Below are 22,196 nucleotides of genomic sequence, written 5' to 3'. Positions count from 1 at the left end.
AAACCAATCCAAAACAAAACCAGAAACCAACAACGAAACCAAACCCTTGGTGCCTTGACATACCAAAGGCCTGACTGTTACTTCCTTGTTATTGTTTTCTTCCTGCCTGAATCCATCTGCCACTTGTTTACATATTTGAACTGTGAGTTATTTGGGGTAGATAACTTCAGCTTACAATTACACTCAGAAGTAAGCCTGAAGAATCCTAGAGCATGATAAGGAAGTGACAGAGAAGAGAACAACTTCTAGTAATGGTTACTATTTATAATTCAGTTCCATTTTTAGTGAGCAGTTAAGTAGAAAAGCCACATCCCACAGAACATTAAACTTGTGGTGTTCTGATAAAACAAATGCTGGCTGTATTAATAAATAGAGAGCTAGCCAGGCTGCACTCTGAATTAAGCTCAAAAAAAGATTTCTTGTTGGCAGGACCAGCATCATTATTCTGAAAGGCAGGAGCTTGTGTATGTTTTTAGATTACTTTTATTTTTGCTGTTACACACATTTAAAAGCTTAAACATATTTTCAGAAGAAAATAGTTGTTTCTGAAATAGATAAATCTTGCTGAATTACTATCAGAAAACACTCGGCTGCCTCATAGGTGTGCCAAATATCTATGTGAGTGTGTATAACTTCAGACCTTTCATTAGGGAGGTGCAGATGATTTTTGTTGCACGGCCTGGCTGGAGACCCGCAGGACTTCAGGCACTGCTGGATCACTGCTATCTCAGGTTAAGGCCCTGTAGGCTACTCAGGCTAAACTTGGGCAGGGAAATGTAAATGTTGAGGGTAAGGACACTGAAGAAACCTTCTGTAGATGGAAGGGATAAGTGAGATTTGTTTCTAAGGTGAATCAAGCTGTTGTCAAGAAAGAAACCTAAAGGAGAAGAAATTTGGTTGCAGCTTTTCACGTGTATCCACGTGCATACACATATCCACGTGTAGTAAGTCTAGAGACAATCACATCAAGTTACTGTTACACTGCAGTGAAGTCATCAGAAGTGTACGTCAGCCTCTTAATAAGAAGAGTACTGTAAATAATTACAGCTCTGTCACGTAGGTAAACATATCACAGTGAAACTGCACCCTCTTTTGTCTTACCAGAAGCTGTCCCTTGCAGAGCCACGTGTGTTCCTGGCACTTGCTGTTGTGATTATGCTGCAGTTCACTGAACACCTCGAGCTGTTACAGCCGTCCTTGCAGCTGTAAGAAGTGGAACTCCCCTCTCCTACCCTTGTGCTTGTTCTGGCAGACGCCAAGCTTAAGCAACTAAACATGATTTGTGGTTTATATTCAAGGGCTGATGGAGCTGGAGGTTGTAGCATTATAGAATTCCAGTGGGACAGTTCCACTTGAGTCCTGTAGATGCTGGTGCTACTTAATTCATGAGTCTTGAGTGCTAGAGGGAGTGTAATTGTGTGGCACTGCCCTCACAGCTGCTGGGGCTGTATTTACACTTCCAGATCCCCAGCTTTCCTGAAAGAGGAGCAGTGAGATGTCTGGTGTGCCTGCTGGCCAGCCAGGCTTCTGAGATGAGATCTCTGGGAAGGCTTTGGCTGTTGCCCACTTCTGAGCCTGATCAGTACTGCTGCCTCTGCTTGAGGGTGTTGAGTGACAGTGGCTGGATGGCCCAGTCTGGACACATCTGTCCTGAGACCTTTGCTTTCCCTCAGTTTTCCCATGCAGAATGAATGCACTTAAGACTGGTCAAACAAACGAGGAGCCTTTCTCTTTGGACAGCTTTTCTCCTCCCTCCTCTTGGAGCAGAAATGCTGAAGATTGCACAGAGGCATTCTGTGTACTGAGTAATTCCTCAGCATAATTACTTTGTTTTGTGGCATCTAACCTGGAATCGTTTGAATGGCTTGTTTGTAACTCTGACTTAAATTTGCTACTGGGGAAACTCGTTTTGTTTGGCTCAAAGACCACCAACAGCTCTACAGATTTAGCAGATGTTAAGAAGGATGATTAGTGATGGAACAGAAAGGTGCCGCTCTGCGTTTGGTTTTTGAGTGTGCCAAAGCTGGCTTTGTTTATCAGTTCCTGCTGAGATGGTAACCATTTGGGGAGAGGATCTGGGGATAAGACAGATACTCTGCTGCCAGGCCTCGGCCCACAAACATACTTGGGTGCCTGACCTCCGTGGGAGTGCTGTTTGTGAAGCAGCAATGGAAAGGTGCATGGCTTTGTGGCTGTTCTGCATCCAGTGGTGTCTGACAAGGACTTGTCCTGGGCAGTGATAAAGGGCTGGACCGCTGCAGAGTGCCATAGGAATGGCAGTGTTTCCAGGTGCCACAATGCCCCTCTCCTTTGTGCTTGCCTTGCATTTCCTTCTCCTCCCTTTCTTGAGGCTTTAGCTCTTCCTGTGTGCTGCAGCAAACCTCTTGTTTTATCTCATAGACGTCAGTAAAACCTTACACTCTTCTTTGCTAAAGTCCCACTGGTTAAAGACCAGCAAGAAGCGTATCTCTTCTTTTCATCTCCTTCACAAACCGCTTCTTATGTTTCATTCTGGAATTGATGGATTCTCATGTCTGTGCTTTCTCAGTTATTGTAAAGACTGTGCTCTGCATCCTTTTCCTACCCCACCTTGTCTGTAAGTTTCCTGGTCAGTTTTTGAGTTGCATACTTTTTGGTGTGAAGATCGAGTGTCAAAGTAAAATCTGTGCTGGAAGAGCATTTTGGAGGCGATGTAGTGCGGCATCCTGCACAAAACAGACAGCATCAAAGTTGGTTCAGGTTGCTCAGAATCTTGTCCAGAGGGATTTTGAAACGCTGTAATATTGCACAACTGCGTTTCCTGCTTATCAGCTGAAATGTTCATCACATCTCTCAGGAAGGCTGCCAAACACTTGGTTAACTCTCATTTTGTTGTTTCTTCTCGCTGTGCCAAGCCCTTGTAGATACTGGAGCTGTCTGGCTCTTCTTATGCGGTGCTTGAAAGCATGTGCTTTGTTTTGCTATTGTTTTTTGTTGTTAGTTTCTTTTTTTGGAAAGCTAATTGAAAACCACTTACAAACTCTGACTTTGACTGCTTGCCTATCTTGATCAGAGATTCCACGATACCGTGGTGTGTTGGTAATTGCTTCATACAGCAATCTATGAATGTTTTGGATTGCATCTTTGAGATGTGCATCATCTTTGGCATGCAGCAAGTGCTTGTTGCTAACATGATGCTGTAAAATACTTCTGAAATCAACTGTGTTTGATATAATTGCAAAAGAAACTTGTTTACAAGTAGTTTTTCTTTGCAAGAAAATATTTGAACATACAATGTGATACATTTAAATGGAAGGATCCTATATCCTCGAACGCCCAAAATAAAATATATCAGAATTCTGGTAGCAGCAGTAATCCAGAAGAACAGCTCTCTGTACCTTTACTGTGCATATCTAAGAACAGAAGTCTAAAATGGGTCACCTGTAGCCAGGAAAATACTCATGTTTTTAATATCTGCTAATAGTCTTGGAAGCTTCCTTTGGAAACATGGCATTGAAGTACCCAGAAGGTGGTGGTGGATGGTTGGGTTTTCTTTAGGGAAATGATTTTTATTCTGCAGTGTGTCAGTTGCTGTATTAGTAAAAATTTTATGCTCAGTCTTTGAAAAATTAATAAAATATGCTCCTAAAACTTTAATAAGTGTCATATCTTTGAGTAGCTTTTACCCTAGATATGTCATTCTTTATAAAATATCATATTTCTCAGACCATGAGTACAGAGGTTTGGGTTATTGCCTTCTTGACGATATAATTGTACCACTTTGGCAGGTTTCAAGGTATAATTAAGAAGCCCTGCTGGCCTATGAAATATTTCAGCTATATTTTAACAACCATAATCGAAAATCTGTACGTTGGACTTGCTTAGAAACTGCTCTGGAGTATGTGTACCTGCTCCTTCCTTAAGCTGTAGAGTTTCTTAGTACACAGCATGGGAGCTGTGTGTCCAGACTCCTGAAGGAGTTGCAATGAATTCTGTTATGTTGGATCTAATCTTTTTTTTTTCTTTTTCTTTTAGGAAACACTCCTTTGCATCTTGCCGTGATGTTGGGACATAAAGGTTGGTAAAACCTTTGGTTTTGTTATTTTTAAGTTGTCCTGAGAACTTAGAGGCAAGAGTAAAAAATACTGTTCAGTTTTTCTGAATGTGATCTTGTGTTTCAAACTTGTTGCAAGTTGAGGTTTTCTGCAAAGCAGAGGCTGCCCAGATGTGAAAGAGAAAAGTCTGTAAGAAAGTTAGGGCTGCCTGTTGGGCCAAAATCAGGGAGCCAGGCAGGCAGAGGGCTGGGTTGGAAGGAGAGAATGGCAGAGGAGTTCTGACAGCTGGACTCCTTCGTGAGCCTGGAACAAGAACTAGCTTCTGTCTTATTGCAGAGTTAGAAGGACTTGGAATATCATAGAAGATTGAGAAACAAGAAACAGCTTTCAGCAGTGGAGGCAAGCACATTCGTGCCTGCGTCCTCGTGGTGTCCAAAGAGGGGTGGGACACTCAGTCTGGGTAGGCAGGAATTTTCATCCAGGCAGATCTCTGTTTTAATGCCATTAACAGAAGGCTTATTGATTCCTGTTTGTGTGATGGTGCCCTTTTTCTTCGTGGCTTTCCTGGTTAATAGTTTTGCTGTGGTTGTTACTGATCTGCTCATTAGAAGTCTTGAATGACCCCTGTTAGCTTTTTCTCCGTTATGAGCGAAAATATTTTCTGGAATAAAGTGACTCTGTGAGTGGAAACGTAATCACTGTCCTGCCTTTTGCATATTCCTTTCCTCACCTCATTCAAATCTCTGCCCACTGCCTGTCTGCTTCTTTGTGTTCCAGGACTGGCTGCTCTCTGCAGGGTCCAGGACAGCCTACCAGGCTGTGCTGCCTGTTGTTCCGTGATGGCTGTCACCTTTTCAGATATCCTTGGGGGAGTTTTTTTTGTTTTTTTACAGCAGCATTTCAAAGCAAAGGATTCACATTTCTATTTGAAATAGAAAGCATAGAAGTAGGCATATTTCAAGACTGGGGAAAAAAACAGCAATTTGGAATATGATTAAGTCTCCGTGACAGTAGAATTCTTTTTCGCTACTGAAACAAGAGAAAGAACGCCTTGGTTTTGTCAAGCTGTGTGAGTCCTGCCCCTGGTGTGTGGTACTGCTCTGTGGCTGGGCTGTTGTTGACTGCAGCGGTATCGTGTCACTGAAGTACAAATGATTTTGATCAAAGATGCTTCTTTTGATACCAAGTGATAGAAAAGAATTTATCACCCTTAATTCGGTACACTTGAATACTTTTTCTCTTGAACTGTGGTTATTTTATATTTCAGCTCTAGGATGAAAAGCTCTTACTGTTCAGTGCTGTCAGATTGCTTGATTATCGTGGCGCATAGCATAGCAAGGAGAGGAGGAGCAGTTCTTCCCCTTACTTCTTTTTTCTTTGGCTGTGTATTTGAGATCTCGCTTTGTAGTTCGCTCTTGGCTTCTTTGTCAGCCATCCCACGTGTAAAGCCCTTAATTCCTTGGGATATTTATGGTAAGCCTTTATGTAGCTTGGCTGGAGCAGGACTATTGGTATATGATATCAAGAACAATACCTGGTTTTACTGTTTTGACTTTCACTCCTGCTTGGTCTTTGATTCTCTGAGAACCCCAGGGCCTTGCTGCCACGTTAGCCAGTCTGACGGATGCTGAGGGTCAGCTTTTCTGGGGATGATGCATGTAGACTGCTCAGGTGCGTGTAGCAGCACTGCTGCCAGACTTTGGTGAATTGCAGGGTGAACTGACATCCTGTTTGTTTAACTGAAAATGGGATCTGGCTGGTAAATGCTGTTCCGTGTGAGTGTTGTCATTGCTTTAGGCACTGTTTGAGCAACTGCAGAAAACATCTCTGCATGTTTCTGTACAGAGTACTTAGGGCTTTTGTTTGTTTACCACAAAGGATAGTGTATTCACCAGTAAGGCGTCTCTTCCTTTCCTAACACCACATTTTCCAGTGACTCATGATTTTTGCATCTTGAGTGGCTGGTAAGGTTTCCTGTAACACCTGTAGGCGAAGAGTCAGGAAGTCCCTCTATCTGCAGTTCCTGCCCATCCTATTCATACCGAGATGTTTCTTTAGCCTGCAGCTCCCGCTCCATGCTGCTGTATCATCTGCAGATGGGTCAGGTTGATTTTAATGAGTTGCGGTGAGGAAGCTTTCCATAGTTAGAAATGGAAGGACCATTTAAAATGAGGACAGCTTATTCAAAACACGGAAATACTGAACCATTTCTTCTCCTCCGAATTTTAAGGGCTACTCCTGATTCTATCATCAGCTTTTATCCTTAGATAGAGAAAGCAATGCAGGTTGAGCTGAGACTGCGCTAGGAACTGGTGTGGTGTTTATGGAATGTTGGTGTGCTCTGTTAGCACAACACACACGTGCCAGGAGGCCAGGAGAGCATCAAGGCGTGCTCTGTTGATGCGTGGAGAAACAATGCAGTGCATGGCGAGTGGAGCTCTGTGCTGTTGTGCTTTATTGTGCACTCTGCTAGTCCTAGGATAACCGCTGCTTGCTGCACAGCATGTAATGCACCTGTTCTAACATTTCAGAGGGAGAGATGTTACGTAGAGGTGATTAAACAAGCATTTTAAAGTATTTCTTATATAGAGGAGTGAGTGTGTATACGCAGCAGTACATCTTCATAAAAAGCAAAGTATAAAAAGCATAAGGAAATGTTTTTCAGTCGTAATGCAGTTGGTTGTTGATTGCCAGTGAAGTTTTCAGTGCTCATATTTAATGGGAAAACGCTATAAATAATTCATGAATGTTTTCAAAAATTATTTATAGCTTGAGTTCATAATTTGGATATGTGTTTTGATGGTGCTTAATATATTGAATATCCACTGGTTGTTTTATTCTTGTTTCCTTTACTGTTTCCTCTATCATGAATTATGTAACTGCAATACCCATTATGTTTACTGAAAGTAATTATTGCTGCTTTGTTACAGAATGTGCCCACTTGCTTTTAGCCCACAATGCTCCAGTAAAGGTGAAAAATGCTCAGGGATGGAGCCCTCTTGCAGAAGCCATCAGCTATGGAGACAGACAGATGAGTAAGATCATTGCTGATGAATTTTCTGTATCACATTCAGCAGTATGCATGCATACCCATGTGTCTTTTTACACATGTATACATGTATTAGTAAATATCTTGACGTAATCAAATACTTTATATTATAAGCAGTTCCTGAAGCTTTTCTTCCTACTGTGATCATACTGAGTTATTTATAATTACTGTAACTTGAAGTGCATTACTCCAAAGTGATGAAATGCTTTATTAACAGCAATTATTTCTCATTTTTTAAAAATCTGTTGCATGACAGCACTAAGCTGCAGTTAGCCAAGCAGCACAGTTTCACCTTATGTTTAACCTCTGTTCAGTTACAGCACTCCTAAGGAAGCTTAAGCAGCAGTCCAGGGAAAGTGTTGAAGAAAAGCGACCTCGATTATTAAAAGCCCTGAAAGAGGTAGGTAACTTGAAGGCAGCTTTGTTGGCAAAAACCAGATTGTGATAGAAACAGGTAGCTTTTGTTCATATAGTAAGGATGCTTTAGCAAACTGATAAAAGAAAAAAGCTTTTTGTCCATTTCAAGGGCTCACAGAATGATGTGCATTCCTAAGATGCTCCCCCCTCAAATTCTAGAAATTCAGTCAGAAAAATGCCTTAGATAAGAGAGACCTTTTCGTCATCTTTTCAACCTGAAAGTCAGAGAATGTGTTTTTAATCTGTGCTTATTTCATTGGATTTCTAAGGCTTCCTTAAATCTCAGCTCGGTGAAGAAGTTGCTGTTATATCCTGTCACCAATCACAAATGATGGTTTTTTTGTTTCTTTGTTTAAAGCTTGGCAAGGAAAGGGAGTTTTTTCTAAGTTTAGTTCTCCATCTGCATGCAGCAGCCAGTTTTTCTTGAGCACAGTCAAACAATTGTCAGTATTGACGATTGGAAGTATATTTCTGGAATATAAATTGGAGTTTGTGTACATGGATACTGGTAGGTGAAACCTGATCCATTGATTCAGACAGAGAATGCAGCTAGATGTGGTCAGTCAGAGCAAACAAAGAGCTCTGTAGGCTTTTAAAATTGGGATTTACAATTTATTTTTTGTTCAGAGCTTAACAGCTGTGTAACTTTTTTCCAAAAAAAAATCATTAAAGATTGGTAGCTTAAATGAAGCACACGTTTAGCATTACTGATTCTGCTTCAGAAATGTTGAATTTCAATTGAAGTTCAACTACTTACATCAGAGGGGAGAAAAGGTATTTTTTTGGCAAAACACAAACTTTGCTTAACCTTCAGCACGTTTCACAGTTGACCAAAATGTTAATGTATTCTTTTCATCTCAGCTAGGTGACTTCTATCTAGAGCTTCACTGGGATTTTCAAAGCTGGGGTAAGTGACTGCATATCCCTTTTCATTGGGAGATAACACTATCAGGCCTCCACACACCTGTTCTCTCAAGCTGAAATTTGTTTCTAGTTCATATTTTGGAAAATTCATAATGGTGTTGTGAAGATTGAAGTTGCAAATAAAGGACAGATGCTTTTTTTTTTTTCTGAATTATTTTTTTATGACTTCTAGTTTAATTCTGCAATCTAGGCACATGATATGAGATGGGGAGGGGAACAAGCTGTTAAAGAATGTGGTTATAAGACCAAAACATTATAATGCCTTAATCTGGTCATTTGGTGTCACTGCAGAGCAGTGGTTTGTGCTGAATGACAGGACTTGTGGCATTGAATTGCTTGGCACCAGCTCACAGTGGTCGTCTTCTCCAGGAGTGTCACCATGCAGGAGGGCATTCCTCTGCCTGCATCATTCCCATGTTTGTGTACTCTCCTGAGGGGAGAAGGGAGCCCTGGGCAGTGTGTTGGTGCTGATCATTGGTGCTCTGAGCGAGCTCAGTTCTGCACGTGGTCTCAGTTCTTCGTGGTGCCGTTTGAAGAAGGTGCTGAAATGCCATTGTTTGTTCTTATTGCAGTAAATGGTGCTTCTTAAAATAAGCACAGCTGTGGTCTCACATCTCTGGCTCGTAACGCTGGGCTGGCTCCCAGTTCCTCTGGTAGTTTAACATTTCCTAAGGTTTTAGACCTTAGTGCTTTGGATTTGTCTTCTGCTCGTCTGTTTTCTGCTTTAATTGTAGCTGGGTTTTCAGCTGGCATAATATTCAAATAAAATGCCCAACTGCAGAATTAAAATTCCAGACAGTTAGAAGAACAAGTTATTAGAATTAATTAATGGTTTAGCTCATTTAAAATGAGGAGACTTCAAGTTTTATTTTGCTGAAGATATTCTGTACAAGTGTGTTTCAGTCCTGCAGTTAGTTAATAGACGAGCATGACGTTAGTGTGCTTGTGTTGAGGTTATGGTGGAAAATGGATATGCTGTATTTTCATATTACAACACATTGAAATTCAAGGTGGGGTGCAGTTTTACTCAAAGTACCTTGCAGAGAAACCTGATTGTTCTAATTGTCCAATATCTCTTCCTACTTCTAGTGCCTTTACTTTCCCGAATTCTGCCTTCTGATGCATGTAAAATACACAAACAAGGTATAAATATCAGGTAAGCACTGATTTGCCATTTGGGTTTACTAAGTCACAAATATCTGCACGTTGATGAAAACATGCTGGTTTCAGTGTGGTCTGAAAGTGATTGCTTGCAAAAGCTTGTGCAGCACCGTTGTGTTGGTACATAGGTGCTTGGGGGCAGGAAGTGCTTTCATCTACAGTCTTTTTCCACTGTTAGTTTGAAATCGGCTTTAATTCTTGAGTCACCTCACATAAAGCAAAACCAGGTCTGTCTGGTAGATAAAGGCTTTTATGCAATTTGGCAATGATTGATTGAAAACGGGAATTTGATATCTGAAAATTTGTGTTACAAATATAAGTGAGCTTTCAGTATTTTCTGGAGAAATACTGCTGCTCCAGGCTACGTAGTAAGAAGAGTGATATCATTTCTCTTTTTAAAATGCCACAGATTCCTGGACATCTGCTGAGCCTGGCTGTTCAGCTGCCTTAGGTTGTGATTTTGGGCTCAGGTGTCTTTTCTGTTTTGGTTCCTGAATTTTAACGAGGGAAAATAAAGTTATGATTCAGAAGATTGTAGACATTTTGTTTTCTTACTACAGCTTTTTAGCATAGATATGTGAACTTAGATTAGACTTGAGTCCATTGAGACCATTTATTTTCCTTCTCATTTCTCTCTTCTGCTTGTACAGAGGGGAGTTGTGAGGCTGACACTGCAAGGAAGTAACTACAGATTCTTTCATGAATTCAGAGGCCAACACACAATGAGTGTTAAGCAACCACCCTTGAGAACTGAAGTGGCTACTGAATTCAGGCTCTTTAACCAACTTTACAGAGAAGGAAATACTTTAGCAATAATACGTGTTAGTTGCTAGAGAGATCTTTGTTCTTGGCTCCAGCTCTTGATTTCCAGCTCAGCAGGAGCATTTCTTTTCTGTTGGTGAGAGAAAAGAATAACAACAGTAACTGAGATGTTTCAGATGGGGATGGAGGCTGTTTCTTAGTCCTCTTTGTAACTGCAGTCCTATCTTACCAGGGCTGCTCAGCTCTGGGGCTGCAGATGTTTGTGTGTTTCTCAATGTGTAGCACATACTGGCTACATAATTTCTGTTACTGCCATCTGCCATTTTTCTTTAGAAAACGTGGAGTGGATGTAGTGGATGCTAAAAATACCAGATGAAGGTATAGGTGGGAGTTTTATGAAGTTGGCATAAAAACAGGCCGTATTTTCATAGAATCCTTAGAGGCCTCTGAGGGCCATCTAGTCCAGCTCCCCATCCAGCTCCATGGTAGGCGTGATGTGAAGCCTATTGAGTGTTTCTTACCCAATTTTTATTCCTATTTCCAGGCTTAAATAATGGAATATTCTATGAAGACTTGAACCTTAACTTGTTTGTGCCAATAAATAAATAATAGTAGTAATCAAAAGCTTCTCCTTGAAAGCAGAGCTTACCAGTCAACACGTGTGACTGTTTATGGGTAACTTCTTTTAATGTTCTGGTGTATTTTCACAGGCTGGACACAACTCTGATAGATTTTACTGACATGAAGTGCCAACGAGGGGATTTAAGCTTCATTTTTAATGGTGATGCAGCACCCTCTGAATCTTTTGTAGTTTTAGACAATGAACAAAAAGTTTACCAGCGAATACATCACGAGGTAAGGGGCTGTGTGAGCGCAGGCTGTGCAGCACCTCAACCCTTTACTTCCCTTCAGAAGTCTGAATTTACTGAACAAGGTGTGCCTCTCAGAAAGACCCAAACTCCAAAGAAATGCAAACTAAAGTTTTGTTTAGCTGATAAAAGCTTATAAGCTTTTATTTTGAAAAACTGCTTTTTAATGCAAACTAAGAAATTGGAGAGAAATAGAATTCAAATCTGCTGGAAAATACAGTGGAAAATACAGTGGGCAGATAAATATATTTCAAAGTTTGAAGCATTCTGCTTATAGTATTTCCTGTGGGAATAATTCAGGGCTCCTCAAGTAGAATTTTCAAACTTGCTTGCCGTTGCTTTGTCCCCATTTAGTCACTCTGTGACCAGTTCAGTTGTTAAAGTGCAAGGGTCTTACTGGGTGGGCCTGTTGTTTGGTCAGGCTCGTGTTTATAGCTCTATCTGCCAGTCACTTAAGCAGATGGGTTTATATGAAGGGTTTGGCTGGTGGTGAGCCTCTGGGTAAATCACATTTGGACACTTCATTTGCCTTAATATTTAAGCTAAAACTATTTGGTAACCAGCTGGTCAGAGCTTCCACAAAACAGTTTGGAAATTCAAGAAGTGCTAGTTGTGGGGAAAGTGCCAAAGGAATATGTTTATTGATTTTCATTTTCTTAAAATTATTTATTAAAAAAAATAAAATAAAAAAAATTTGTCATGATCATTAAATTCTATGCTTGGTAATCTTCCTTCCAGGAATCTGAGATGGAAACAGAGGAAGAGGTTGACATTTTGATGAGCAGTGATATTTACTCAGCAACGTTATCAACCAAATCAATCACCTTCACACGTGCCCAAACGGGGTGGCTTTTTCGAGAAGACAAAACAGTAAGCCAAAGGAAGTTGTCAGACTGGCATTGCTGAAGGCAAAGTGGTTTAGGCAGCCATGTCATAACCTGGTTGGGAAGGAAGGAGGAGTGAAAGGATCAGGTGTTGGGATGGAGTAGAAAAATGGCTTCCCCTGTCCCCACAGTTGTCACTAGTTTGACACAGTGTGTCCTGTGGGCCGCCTGCATAAGAGAATGGTAGCTTGGAAAAAAACCAGCCAATTACGGCTGAAGTGTGTGGAGAAACACTGCTGGAAATGGCACCACGTAGATAATGGAAAGTCATCCCAGGATTTACGTAACAATTCTGTATGTCCCTGTGTCTGTGAAGTGCAGGAGGATGAAAGCATTCTGGCTGCACTTTGCTTTGCACATTCCTTCCAGTGTTGTCAGTCTGAGGCACAAATTCTCAGGTGTGAAAGCACTGAAACATCTGCCTTTTCATGTAGGAAATTGCCTTTTTTGAGATAGCCCTGAAGGGTTTTGTATTGACTTGGATGTCAGGTAGTGCCATTTACCACAGCTTTTCTGCTGAGCTAGTTTTTCAGAGCTCTTTCTTTTGTGAAATCAGAAATCTATATTGTAAGTGTGTAAAATACTATGAGTGTAAGTTCCATTTAGCACAACTTAGCGGAGGGGCTTTTAGTGGGATTTCCCTTGGCCACTCTCAGATTCTGAAGCAGTCTTCTCTCGTTTAGTTTCCATTGATACAAAATACCAATTACTGGGGGAATTACTCTGTACTGTATGTAGGCTGGGGGGAGTGTATGATGAGAGTTCATATGGTTAGAGTTGTGTAAATTTACATTAAAACATTCCAATCCTGAACTCACCATACTGCAATTAAATTGTTTGTATGTAGAAGAATTTAAGTTATTTAATCTTCTGTGATTCTCCAATGTTTAATTCCTTTCTTCTAGGAGAGAGTAGGAAACTTTTTGGCAGATTTCTACCTGGTTAATGGACTTGTATTAGAATCAAGAAAAAGAAGAGAACATCTCAGTGAGGAGGATATTCTTCGAAATAAAGCTATCATGGAGAGCCTGAGTAAAGGTGGCAACTTAATGGAGCAAAACTTTGAGGTATACTTACATCATTCTTCTCACTGTGTAAATTGTTGCCAGAGAGAATAAATGTAGCAAGATTAATAAATATTTTATTGTTCCATTCCGATTGTCGTGATTTTAAAATAATATGACCTGTAAATGTATTCCTGCTCATCTGTTTGTGTATTGTGCTGATTAGTGCATGTACTGAGATATTTCTTTTCTTGAGTATTTCAGTCTTAATTTGTCTGTTAATACAGGAGATGTTCTTAGCTGTAGCAAATCACTTTAATTTCGTTAGACCAAATATTTATTGTCTCGAATGCCCTTCCTGGTTCTTCTTTCAATTACGTTCTCATTTAGCTTCATTAAAACGGATTAAGCCTGTTATTATCACCATGAAGTTGAGAGCTATTCAGAATGAGCCAGACATCATCTGGGAACACGCAGACAAGCCTTTTAAGAAGGGCTGATTTATTTCTGTACGAGCTCGTGCTTTATTACTTGCCATTCAGGCACTTGAATTAACTGATGAGCTGATGTGCTGCACCAGCCAGCTTCTGCATACAGTACTGTTTGAGGGCTGATATCTAAGTGGAGTCTGTGAGAGGAGGAGTAAGAGGTAGAAAAGCCGTGTGAAGTTTCAGCTGCAAACTGAGTGCATCTTTTGAATAGTAAAACTGTAAGAGAACATCAGGAAAGATCAACTGCTAAGATGTGTTTCTCTGAACAGCCTGTCAGACGACAATCCCTTACTCCACCATCACCCAATACCATTACATGGGAAGAGTACATATCTGCTGAAAATGGGAAGTAAGTAGTTTGTTTTGTTTCCATGGACAGCCTTAGCTAACTGGTACATGTCAGTGCCCACTGGTTCGTGGGTTCTTCTTGGTTTGTAGTTGTCAAGGAGCAGGGGGATCTTGCTTTTCATTGCCTAGATATTTAATGCTCTTCTGTAGACTGGAGAAACCGACAGCAGCACACATAAGCAAGATTGTTCCATCAGCTGATGAAAATATGCACGTAGGCACGTGTCTGCATCTTGGAATTACAACTTATTGTAAATGCAGACCTCTCAGCTGATGTTTGTAAGGGAAGATTTCCTCTCAAATTCATTTCTGTAATTTGCTGATCTCTTCTTATCATGGCAATAATTCTCCATATTTAAAGGAAAAGCTTATGACTTAATGAGAGCCAGTGTGCCAAAATCTCACTGCTGGAATGCAGTGGCATACAGAACTCCCTGTACCAGCCAGGTTTGTGCAAGCTGCTCTCCTCTAGGTGTGCAGCAGACAGTTACATTTTCAATTCAGTTATAGTAGCTTGGTTTGTAAAAGATCCAAGCAGCTGAGTTTACTGCCATGACTTGAATGTTATCCAGCTCTGCTGCATGTGGAAGGACCCAAAAGGAAATGGTAGAAGCTGTGACTCCACAGATGCTGTAGGTTATCCTGCAGTCGGATGTTACCGGGGAAGATAATATTACAGTACAGGCTTACTAAAAAGGCACCTGGATTCTTTTTGCTGGTTTTCTGTTTTATGTGTTTGAAATGTATTTGAAATAGAATAAAAACATAGTAAGTAGGTTATGCTGGAACAGCACAGAAGGACGTGTATGTCTATTTTAATAGAAAGAAATCTAGTCATCAATTACCAGAAGGGCGTTCCGTGGAAAATGTAGGTTTCTAGATACTCTGTATTGGAGGACAGTAAGATTTGTTACCTTCTGTCTATTCTGTTACAGAATTGTTTTCTGCTCTGTGTTTTCCATTATTGTCCTCTGAGGGCAGAAGGGTAACTTCTCTGCTTCCTCGGAGATTGCTTCCAGCTTAAACTGTGAAACAAGCTTAGTGCTTTCTAGTTCAATTTGATACTTTGCTCACACATAGACTATTTTAATTAATGTTTGAAACCAACTGGTTTGTGTATTCCTAGGTAATGGTCAGGTCTTTCTGTAGTGATTATTAATAAAATGTTCACAAGGAGTAACTTAAAGATTATTTTCTTTTCCCTGATTCTGACTTGTCTCCAAGGTTAGCAGAACTCACAGTAACCTAAATTCAGGTGGCTTCCAGCTCATGTTTACTATGCACAGCCTCTATTTTGTTGTAGAGGTTCTTTACTGAGTTTTCCAAAACCGAGTCTTAATTCTTTTCTTCAAAACTGAAGTTGTAATGAGGGGGGGAAAACCTGACTTTGTCCTTCTCCCTTCCCCTTTCCAGAGCTCCTCATCTGGGTAGAGAACTGGTCTGCAAAGAAAGCAAGAAAACCTTCAAAGCAACAATAGCGATGAGCCAGGAATTTCCCCTAGGAATCGAATCGTAAGTCTGACTTGCTGGCTGTGGCTGTTCCTTCGTGTAACAGGTGTGGCAGCCTGCCTGTGAGCTGCAGAGTTCTGCCAGTGTTCAGATTAGAGATTTCAGCAGTTTGGAAGTAGTGACCGAAGTCGTGTTGTTAAGGAAGTTAACTGTTAGAGCTCGCTGTGTGCCTGCTCTTGCAAGGCAGGGCGATTGTCTCGTGTGATGAGACCTGAGCTGTGATCAGCTGTGTCGTTAACTCGTCACTGTACTCATGTGTCTGATTCTGCAGAGTACTCAGACCTTTTTGCCCCTGACAAGTTTCAGCACGAGTTTATGTTCTCTAAATCCATACGCAACCATGTCAAAATCCTTTTCTTTGGAGGTGAGGCTGTGGGGCTTCGTGCTTCAGTGTCTTTTGTAGAATGAGGACAAGAGACCCATGGCTTGGTGTTCATTTGCACTCATACAGCAATGCAGTGTGGGTCGCTACAATCTGAAGGTGACAGTGCTGATATTGGAGCTGTAGGGGCACACAGCAGACATGTAGTCTTTCAGATCCCTTTAATCACTTTGCTCTCCGGGTTATTTTGTGAAATGATTTGTGATGATGTTTCTTCTCCTTTTCAGATTATTGAATGTTTTAGAAGTAATTGCACCCTTCAAGCACTTTAACAAACTTAGAGAATTTGTTCAAATGAAGCTTCCACCAGGCTTTCCTGTAAAATTAGGTAAGGTTGCTCTAACAACATCTGTGGCTTTGTTTTTCAGAAATGTCTGTGCTTATTCACGCAGCGTGCTCAGGAGTCCTGCTGAGTTCTGGAAAAGAACTCTTACATAACAGAGCGTGTTGTTCTAGATGTCAGGGGAACATGGTTATGTTCCTGCAAGGAATGTTTGGTTTGAAAGAGACAATCTGAAGCTCAAAGCAGAACAGTGCTAGCAGCAGTCCAGCTCTGTGACTTATATTTTCCTGATGCTGGAAGGGCTTCATTCTAAGAAGAGCAGATAAACTGAAGTTTCCTTGCATTAAAGGATGATCTAGTCATGAGATGGGAACTTGATAGCATTTATTATTTTGTTTTCCTCAAATATTATTGGTGATATACTGGAGGTGAATGGAAGCTAAGCTGTTACCTTTGCTACCAAATGGAAGCATATAAAACAACTTACTCGTGGGTATCGATTATTATTATTATTGTCCTAGGATAATCTATCAAAAAGTAATAGTACATCTTGTAAGTGTTACAGGACTTCTTGCCTGCCACTAAGCTGTGTAAGCTTGAATATTTTGGGCAGATGATGTTCCACATCCTACTGCAATAGCACAGTTCTGTTTAGAGACTGAGCTTTGAATTTCTGCTTTAAGTTTTGCTTAAGTTGCTTTAAGGGTAATCCCATTCTAGTAAGGGTAATTCTTAAATATTCAACCTCAGTGTAACGGTTGCTCTAAAATAGCCTTTTTCATTTTAAAATGCTCACTTGTACATGTGGGTTTGCTCAGCTTTTCATGTTGAACGGTCCTTATCTCAACCCAGGAGTTCCTGCACTTTTCTGTTCCATTTCCTCCCCTCTGACTGCAGTGATAGCGAGCAGACAGCTGTGCTCAGTTGTCTGTCGGGTTAAACAACAACAGCACTGCAGGGTTATCTTACCTTGCATCACCTGTCCTCTAGCAGATCAGTCTGTGTGTTTGCAGCACCTTCATTTCCGTGTTATTATTCGGCAGTGTGAAAGGAAAGCCCTTGAATTGATTACATTACACAACTTAATGAAAAACTGTTGATGTTTCCCTGCTCAGGATATTTGAGCATGTTTCTTCTGAAGTACCTCTTTGGTTCTTTAGTTTGTTTTTAAGGAGCTTAGAATTGCCATTGTGCAAAAATCTTAAACTTAATAAACGTAATAAGCAGGCCTGAACTTAAAAATCATTAAATAACTGTTGGTAATTATTGGTAAGCCTTTATTTCTCTGACCTTCACTGTACCGTTGTGCTTCCTATCCAGATATTCCTGTGTTCCCCACCATCACAGCCACTGTGACTTTTCAGGAGTTCCGTTACGATGAATTTGATGAATCCATCTTCACTATTCCTGATGACTACAAGGAGGACCCCAGCCGTTTTCCCGATCTCTAATTAAACTGGAAGGTTAATGGTGAATAACAAAATAACAATACCAGCGTACCACAGTGAAAGCAGATGGATGCAAATAGCCCACAGATATAGATAAAGAAGTGGGTGATAAGGGAAAGGGATGAACTTTGTAATCCGGAAGAAAAGGGAACGTGCATCAAATGACTGATCTACTGACACTGTAATGGGCATCTAATCTAGTTCCTGATGGACAGCAAGTCTCTGTCTCCCGATGTGTCCTTCACACTTTTATACATCCAGTGCTGCAGGCGTGGTAGTCTGACACCTCAGTGGCCCTGAGGATACTTAACAGCTGTGAGGACTATCATTCGTTTTTAAATTTTTTTACATTTCTTGTTGATACAGAAAGCACTCTTGGACCATTAGCATAAAGGTTGAAATGTCTTAGCTGCATATTAGTCCTTTCCAACATCCCACCCTACTTAAAGATGACCATATTATATTCTTTGAGCTTTGTTTTCAAGAAGTGTAAACTATGTATCATTCTGTATACTTCAGTACTTTGAATGTTAGTTGAGCGTAAGTTAGGAGGAATGCGTTTTCTGTAGCTGAACGAACCAAATGGTAACCATTAAAGGATTGCATTTTCATACTGCAGTATACTTCAGAAATAGCATTCGCTCTGCAGGGAACGAGGTACCTCCTGTAGCCCCTCAGTGCAGCCCATCCTGGTGCTATCCGTGTCTCTCCGAAGCATTAATTTTCTCACAGGGCTGTTTGTTAATTTTCCTTCCGTTGGCTCTGCGCGCGAGTTCCCTCTAACTGGCTTGGCAGTCCTCTCCGTGTCCGTGATGCCGTGTTGATTAGCATGCTTGGAAGTTCACGAGCTAGAAGGTATCACCTTGTTTTTTCTTCTTCTTTCCCATTCACCGAGGAGACTTGCTCCATTCCGGGCGAACGCCAGCAGCCACTGGAAAGCACGGATGCGTAGGAAGAGTTCTTAGAACAGTAGGCTCCAGCATCAAGTCTTCGTATGAGAAAAGGCTTTCCTTGAAGTTAGTTGAATTGTGGTGCACACTGAATAGGGCTCAACGGAGGATTTTGTTGGCAAATGCTTAAAATGTTTCTGAATTAATTTCTTCCTCTTAGCGGTTTTAATAGATGGGAGTTCCAGTGCTCTGCCTTCTCGAGCTTATTCTCATTCCAAGTGGTTCCAGTCTTCTAATTTGACAGTAATCCAGCTTTTGGTTTGTTAGAATCTGTGCAAAAGGCTAATGGTGCTATTTGTTTGTATTAAGAGATTTAGATTAAAGTGCTGTGGTGTAACTGTACAAAAATGTAAATATTTTGAAAATTATATTCTTTGTGCACTGTAGTTAAAACTTTTTTCTGGAAGTCAATAGAGGTAAGTATGAAAATTTATTACAAAAAGTCCCGTGGCTGCTTAGTAAAGGTACCGACCTGACTCACCGTGCAGGTGATAAATGAGTTTCTCTCGTCACAAGGCAATAAAAGCTGACTCGTAGGCACAGCGGTGGGCCGTGGAGGTGTGTCTGGAGGAGGCGTTCAGAGCTGCTGGCAGCTGTCTGTACAAACACAGCTGCAACAGAGAGGTGCAGAGTCTGCTCTGTGATGGAGTCTGGGTGGAGCACTGTCAGCAGCACACGGGGCATCTGGAAATAGGGAACGGAGGCTGATCCTCATCCGGCGTCGCTGTAAACCTTCAGCTCTGCCAGGTGGGTGGTGCTTACGGACTGACTGAGGCACTGCAGTAGTTCAGTATCCAAGGGAAAAGAGAAAAAGGGAGATGGATGCTTGTCGTTAGTCAGTACTGTATCTGTAGCAGATGTTGAACATTCAGTAGGAATGATAAGACTTGTTCTTCCAAGTAGCGATGAATTCCTTGCAGTGTTTTACATCTGTGGTACAAACCAACAGCACCTCAGCTGAGATCCACGCTGCTGGGCCGGGCTGAAGGGATGGAGGGGCCCATTCCACAGCCTGTGCAGCAGGGACGTGTGTCAGGGGGGCCACATGCTGCGTTCCCCCCTTGCTGTGTCCTCCGGGTGCCCAACACCGAGCAGGTTGTTGGGGGAGGTGCTGCCGGTCAGCTTTGGGACAGGTGTGGAGCTGGGGTGGCTGTGGGTGCTGCACGGCAGTGTGAGTCGCTGAGAAATTTCAGCAGATGCAGAAAAATGTTACTGTGTGAAAAGTGAATGTCAGAATCTTTTTTTTTTTTTTTTCCTGCAGTATCACAGGGCAAGAACTGTGTGTTCCGTGTTGGTTTGTGTCTCCAGTTATTCCAGAGCACTTGCTGGCATAGGAAGGGGCCCACGTAAGCAGGGTTGGGTGTTTGAGGAGATAGAGCAGCTGCAGCAGTAGTGGATTCTAGATGTGAACGAAGAAACAAATCCTTTCAGAGTAGCCTTGTGTGGGAAGGCAGGTGCTGTACATCTCTGTGCATAGAGGAGGCAGTGCTGACTTCCCGTGGTGGTGAGGCTTGGGCAGCGTCAGTGCTTTCCTGCAGATCTGCTAGTTGTGGTTTCTGTGATCGTACAAGATGCCGAGGTTTGCAGAAGCTGTTCGTAGTGGTGGCTGCGTTAGGGTTTGCCCCGATGTGGGTTGGACACGGATTTTGTTGAGGGAAGACCCTCTGTGTCGCTGCAATGAATGCACCTGGCTGCTTTTCTCAGCCTGGAGCTGAGGGAGCTGACTCCGTCCGCTTCTCTTTTCCACCTCACTGACTGCCTTCGGAGTCCCGTGTCCCTCGTTAAGTAAGAACTGCCGAACTGTTTCTCGGTGCATTTCCTTCCAACGTTTGGTGATGTGTTTCCTATCCAAGACATTCCTGCCACGAGTTGCAGGGCACGGCTGAGGTTTATGGACGCTGCTCCATCCCAGCAGTGAGGCACAGCCCCGTGCTGCCGGTGCGCTTCTCCAGCAGGGGCTGCACCCACAGCGATGCCAACGCTTTATCTCATGTGCTGTTTTGCTCGGGAGGGCTCTGGGTGCTGACACGGCATTACAGAGCTCTGCTCCGCTGGGGGTGAAACAGCCCTGGTCTGCACGGAGCCTCAGTCCACAGCTGTGCTGTGGGCAGCGGTGCCCTGCTTGTGATCTCCTGTTTGGAATTCTGGAAAATTACCTTTTATAGCAGGATTGATCTAGCAGAGCTTCATTTGTTTCCCTTCACCTTAAGGCCCTGCTGGGCGTTAAGGCAGGTGTGGTCCCCTTTAGAATGGATGCATATCCCAGGCGGTCTGGTGGTCTCACAGCACAGAGCCCAGCACCCCCAGCACCGCTGCTGCACCAAGGTCCTCGGCAGAGCACAGTGCTGAGCCGTGTGCTGCCGAGCGCTGAGCAGAGGGGAGGGCTCTGCACCCCCTGCTGTGGGCTCCACCTCGCCGTGCTTCTCTCTGATCTCAACACTTTCTTTTTTTTTTTTATGATGGCTGTGAGATGTTTTTATGAAAACCTTCAAAGACAGCCACTGATTTTGGTAAACTGAAACAAGAAATTGTTGCAAACGAATTCTAGGGAGTTGTTTCTTAACCAAACCGTTCCGCTGGTCTTCCAAAACATTGCTTTACTTTGTGGCAAAGGGAATGTGGCTTTTCTTTTCCTTTGGAGGAGCTGCTGTTCCAATCACTGTACTCACTTTACTGCGGTTCTTGGTTTATGTATTGAAACGATTTGTTACAAACCCTCTGGACGTATTTGTGCTGGAAACCCACATGGTTGATATTCAAAGCAACTGTCCATTTTTTACACGTGTTTCTTCTTGATTTGTAATTCATGCGAGGATAACTGCGTTATTTAATCTGTATTAACAAATTTCCTGTAATGCTGCAGTTTCACATTTATTTTCCTTACGATTTGTAATTACCATGGAAACAATGTCACTTCTTTGCTTTTTACTAGCTGTCTGGTCCATGTTTTTAACTTACCTTCACTAATAGTACCTTTTTGTTGTATCATTTGTTAGAATAAAGACCAAAACATGCTGTTTGATTCTGAACTGCTCAACATGTGGACGTGGCCTTTAAGTCTTCCTTCGTGGCACTGTGCGGCATCCGTGCTGGCCAGGCAGCTCAGAGCAACGAGGTGATGGGAGGAGGAATTTTGCCCCATACTGGTCAGATTTTAAATAAAATCCTCCATTTTTCATCTGGGATTGTTTTTCACCATATTTAGAGGTTTGAAATGTTACCGGCTGCCTTGCGCACAGTGCAGTAGCAGCGGTGGTGGAACTTGGAGCAAAGCTTCCAGCACTCGTGGGGGTGAAGGAGCCGGGAGAGGGGACCTTTCAGCTTCACTGGTGTTCAGTAATTACGTGAGTTTTATCTCCCAAGTCCAGAGCTGCACCCGCAGTGAGATGTGACAACGGCTCTCCTGGGGCCCACAGTTCTGAGAGACAGCTGACTCCTGCCCTCCATTTGTCAGAGGTAAACGGAACTTGTGTTTAGAGAGCCACAGAAGTGGCCAACAGTAAAACCGTGGATTTTGGTCAGCTGTGCACATGCAAGCTTAGCAGTTGTGTTGTAGCAACACAAGCTGTGTTGTACCTACAAGCCTGACTTCAGCTATAGCCCAGTACGTTCAGGTCAAAATGGATGTGGCAGCACTCGCTGTTCTCTCAGGCTTGGCCCTTCAGGTACACAACTGGTAAC

The 22,196-nt window shown here is 42.2% G+C and overlaps 2 protein-coding genes across 2 annotated transcripts in view; both read left to right on the top strand.

Annotated features, from left to right (window-relative positions):
* The window catches only part of LOC100541211 (leucine-rich repeat-containing protein 40), a gene marked incomplete at its 5' end in the record, with an annotated part of 10,036 nt that extends 8,827 nt beyond the window's left edge, over positions 1 to 1,209 (top strand). The window contains one exon of the mRNA XM_010716264.2: positions 1,105 to 1,209. Coding sequence (XP_010714566.2) covers positions 1,105 to 1,209 — 105 coding nt within the window. The remainder of the gene's footprint in view (positions 1 to 1,104) is intronic.
* Positions 1,210 to 3,997: 2,788 nt separating this feature from the next.
* ANKRD13C (ankyrin repeat domain 13C) lies at positions 3,998 to 21,544 on the top strand. The gene is made up of 12 exons (XM_010716263.3): positions 3,998 to 4,056; positions 6,965 to 7,069; positions 7,398 to 7,483; positions 8,362 to 8,407; positions 9,514 to 9,580; positions 11,058 to 11,202; positions 11,955 to 12,086; positions 13,006 to 13,167; positions 13,865 to 13,944; positions 15,357 to 15,455; positions 16,062 to 16,162; positions 17,438 to 21,544. Exons 1-12 carry the CDS (start codon positions 4,041 to 4,043, stop codon positions 17,566 to 17,568), a joined length of 1,170 nt encoding a protein of 389 aa, XP_010714565.2. The 5' UTR covers positions 3,998 to 4,040; the 3' UTR covers positions 17,569 to 21,544.
* Positions 21,545 to 22,196: the final 652 nt, after the last annotated feature.

The sequence above is a fragment of the Meleagris gallopavo genome, chromosome 10 (assembly GCF_000146605.3).
Source record: "Meleagris gallopavo isolate NT-WF06-2002-E0010 breed Aviagen turkey brand Nicholas breeding stock chromosome 10, Turkey_5.1, whole genome shotgun sequence".
NCBI classification, from domain to species: Eukaryota; Metazoa; Chordata; class Aves; order Galliformes; family Phasianidae; genus Meleagris; species Meleagris gallopavo.
This window is presented reverse-complemented; position numbering and strand designations above follow the sequence as displayed.

Coding starts and splice junctions, on each gene's coding strand:
- ANKRD13C (XM_010716263.3), top strand. Junction 7,070..7,397: donor CTATGGAGACAGACAGATGA/GTAAGATCATTG, acceptor ACCTCTGTTCAG/TTACAGCACTCCTAAGGAAG. Junction 16,163..17,437: donor AGGCTTTCCTGTAAAATTAG/GTAAGGTTGCTC, acceptor CTTCCTATCCAG/ATATTCCTGTGTTCCCCACC.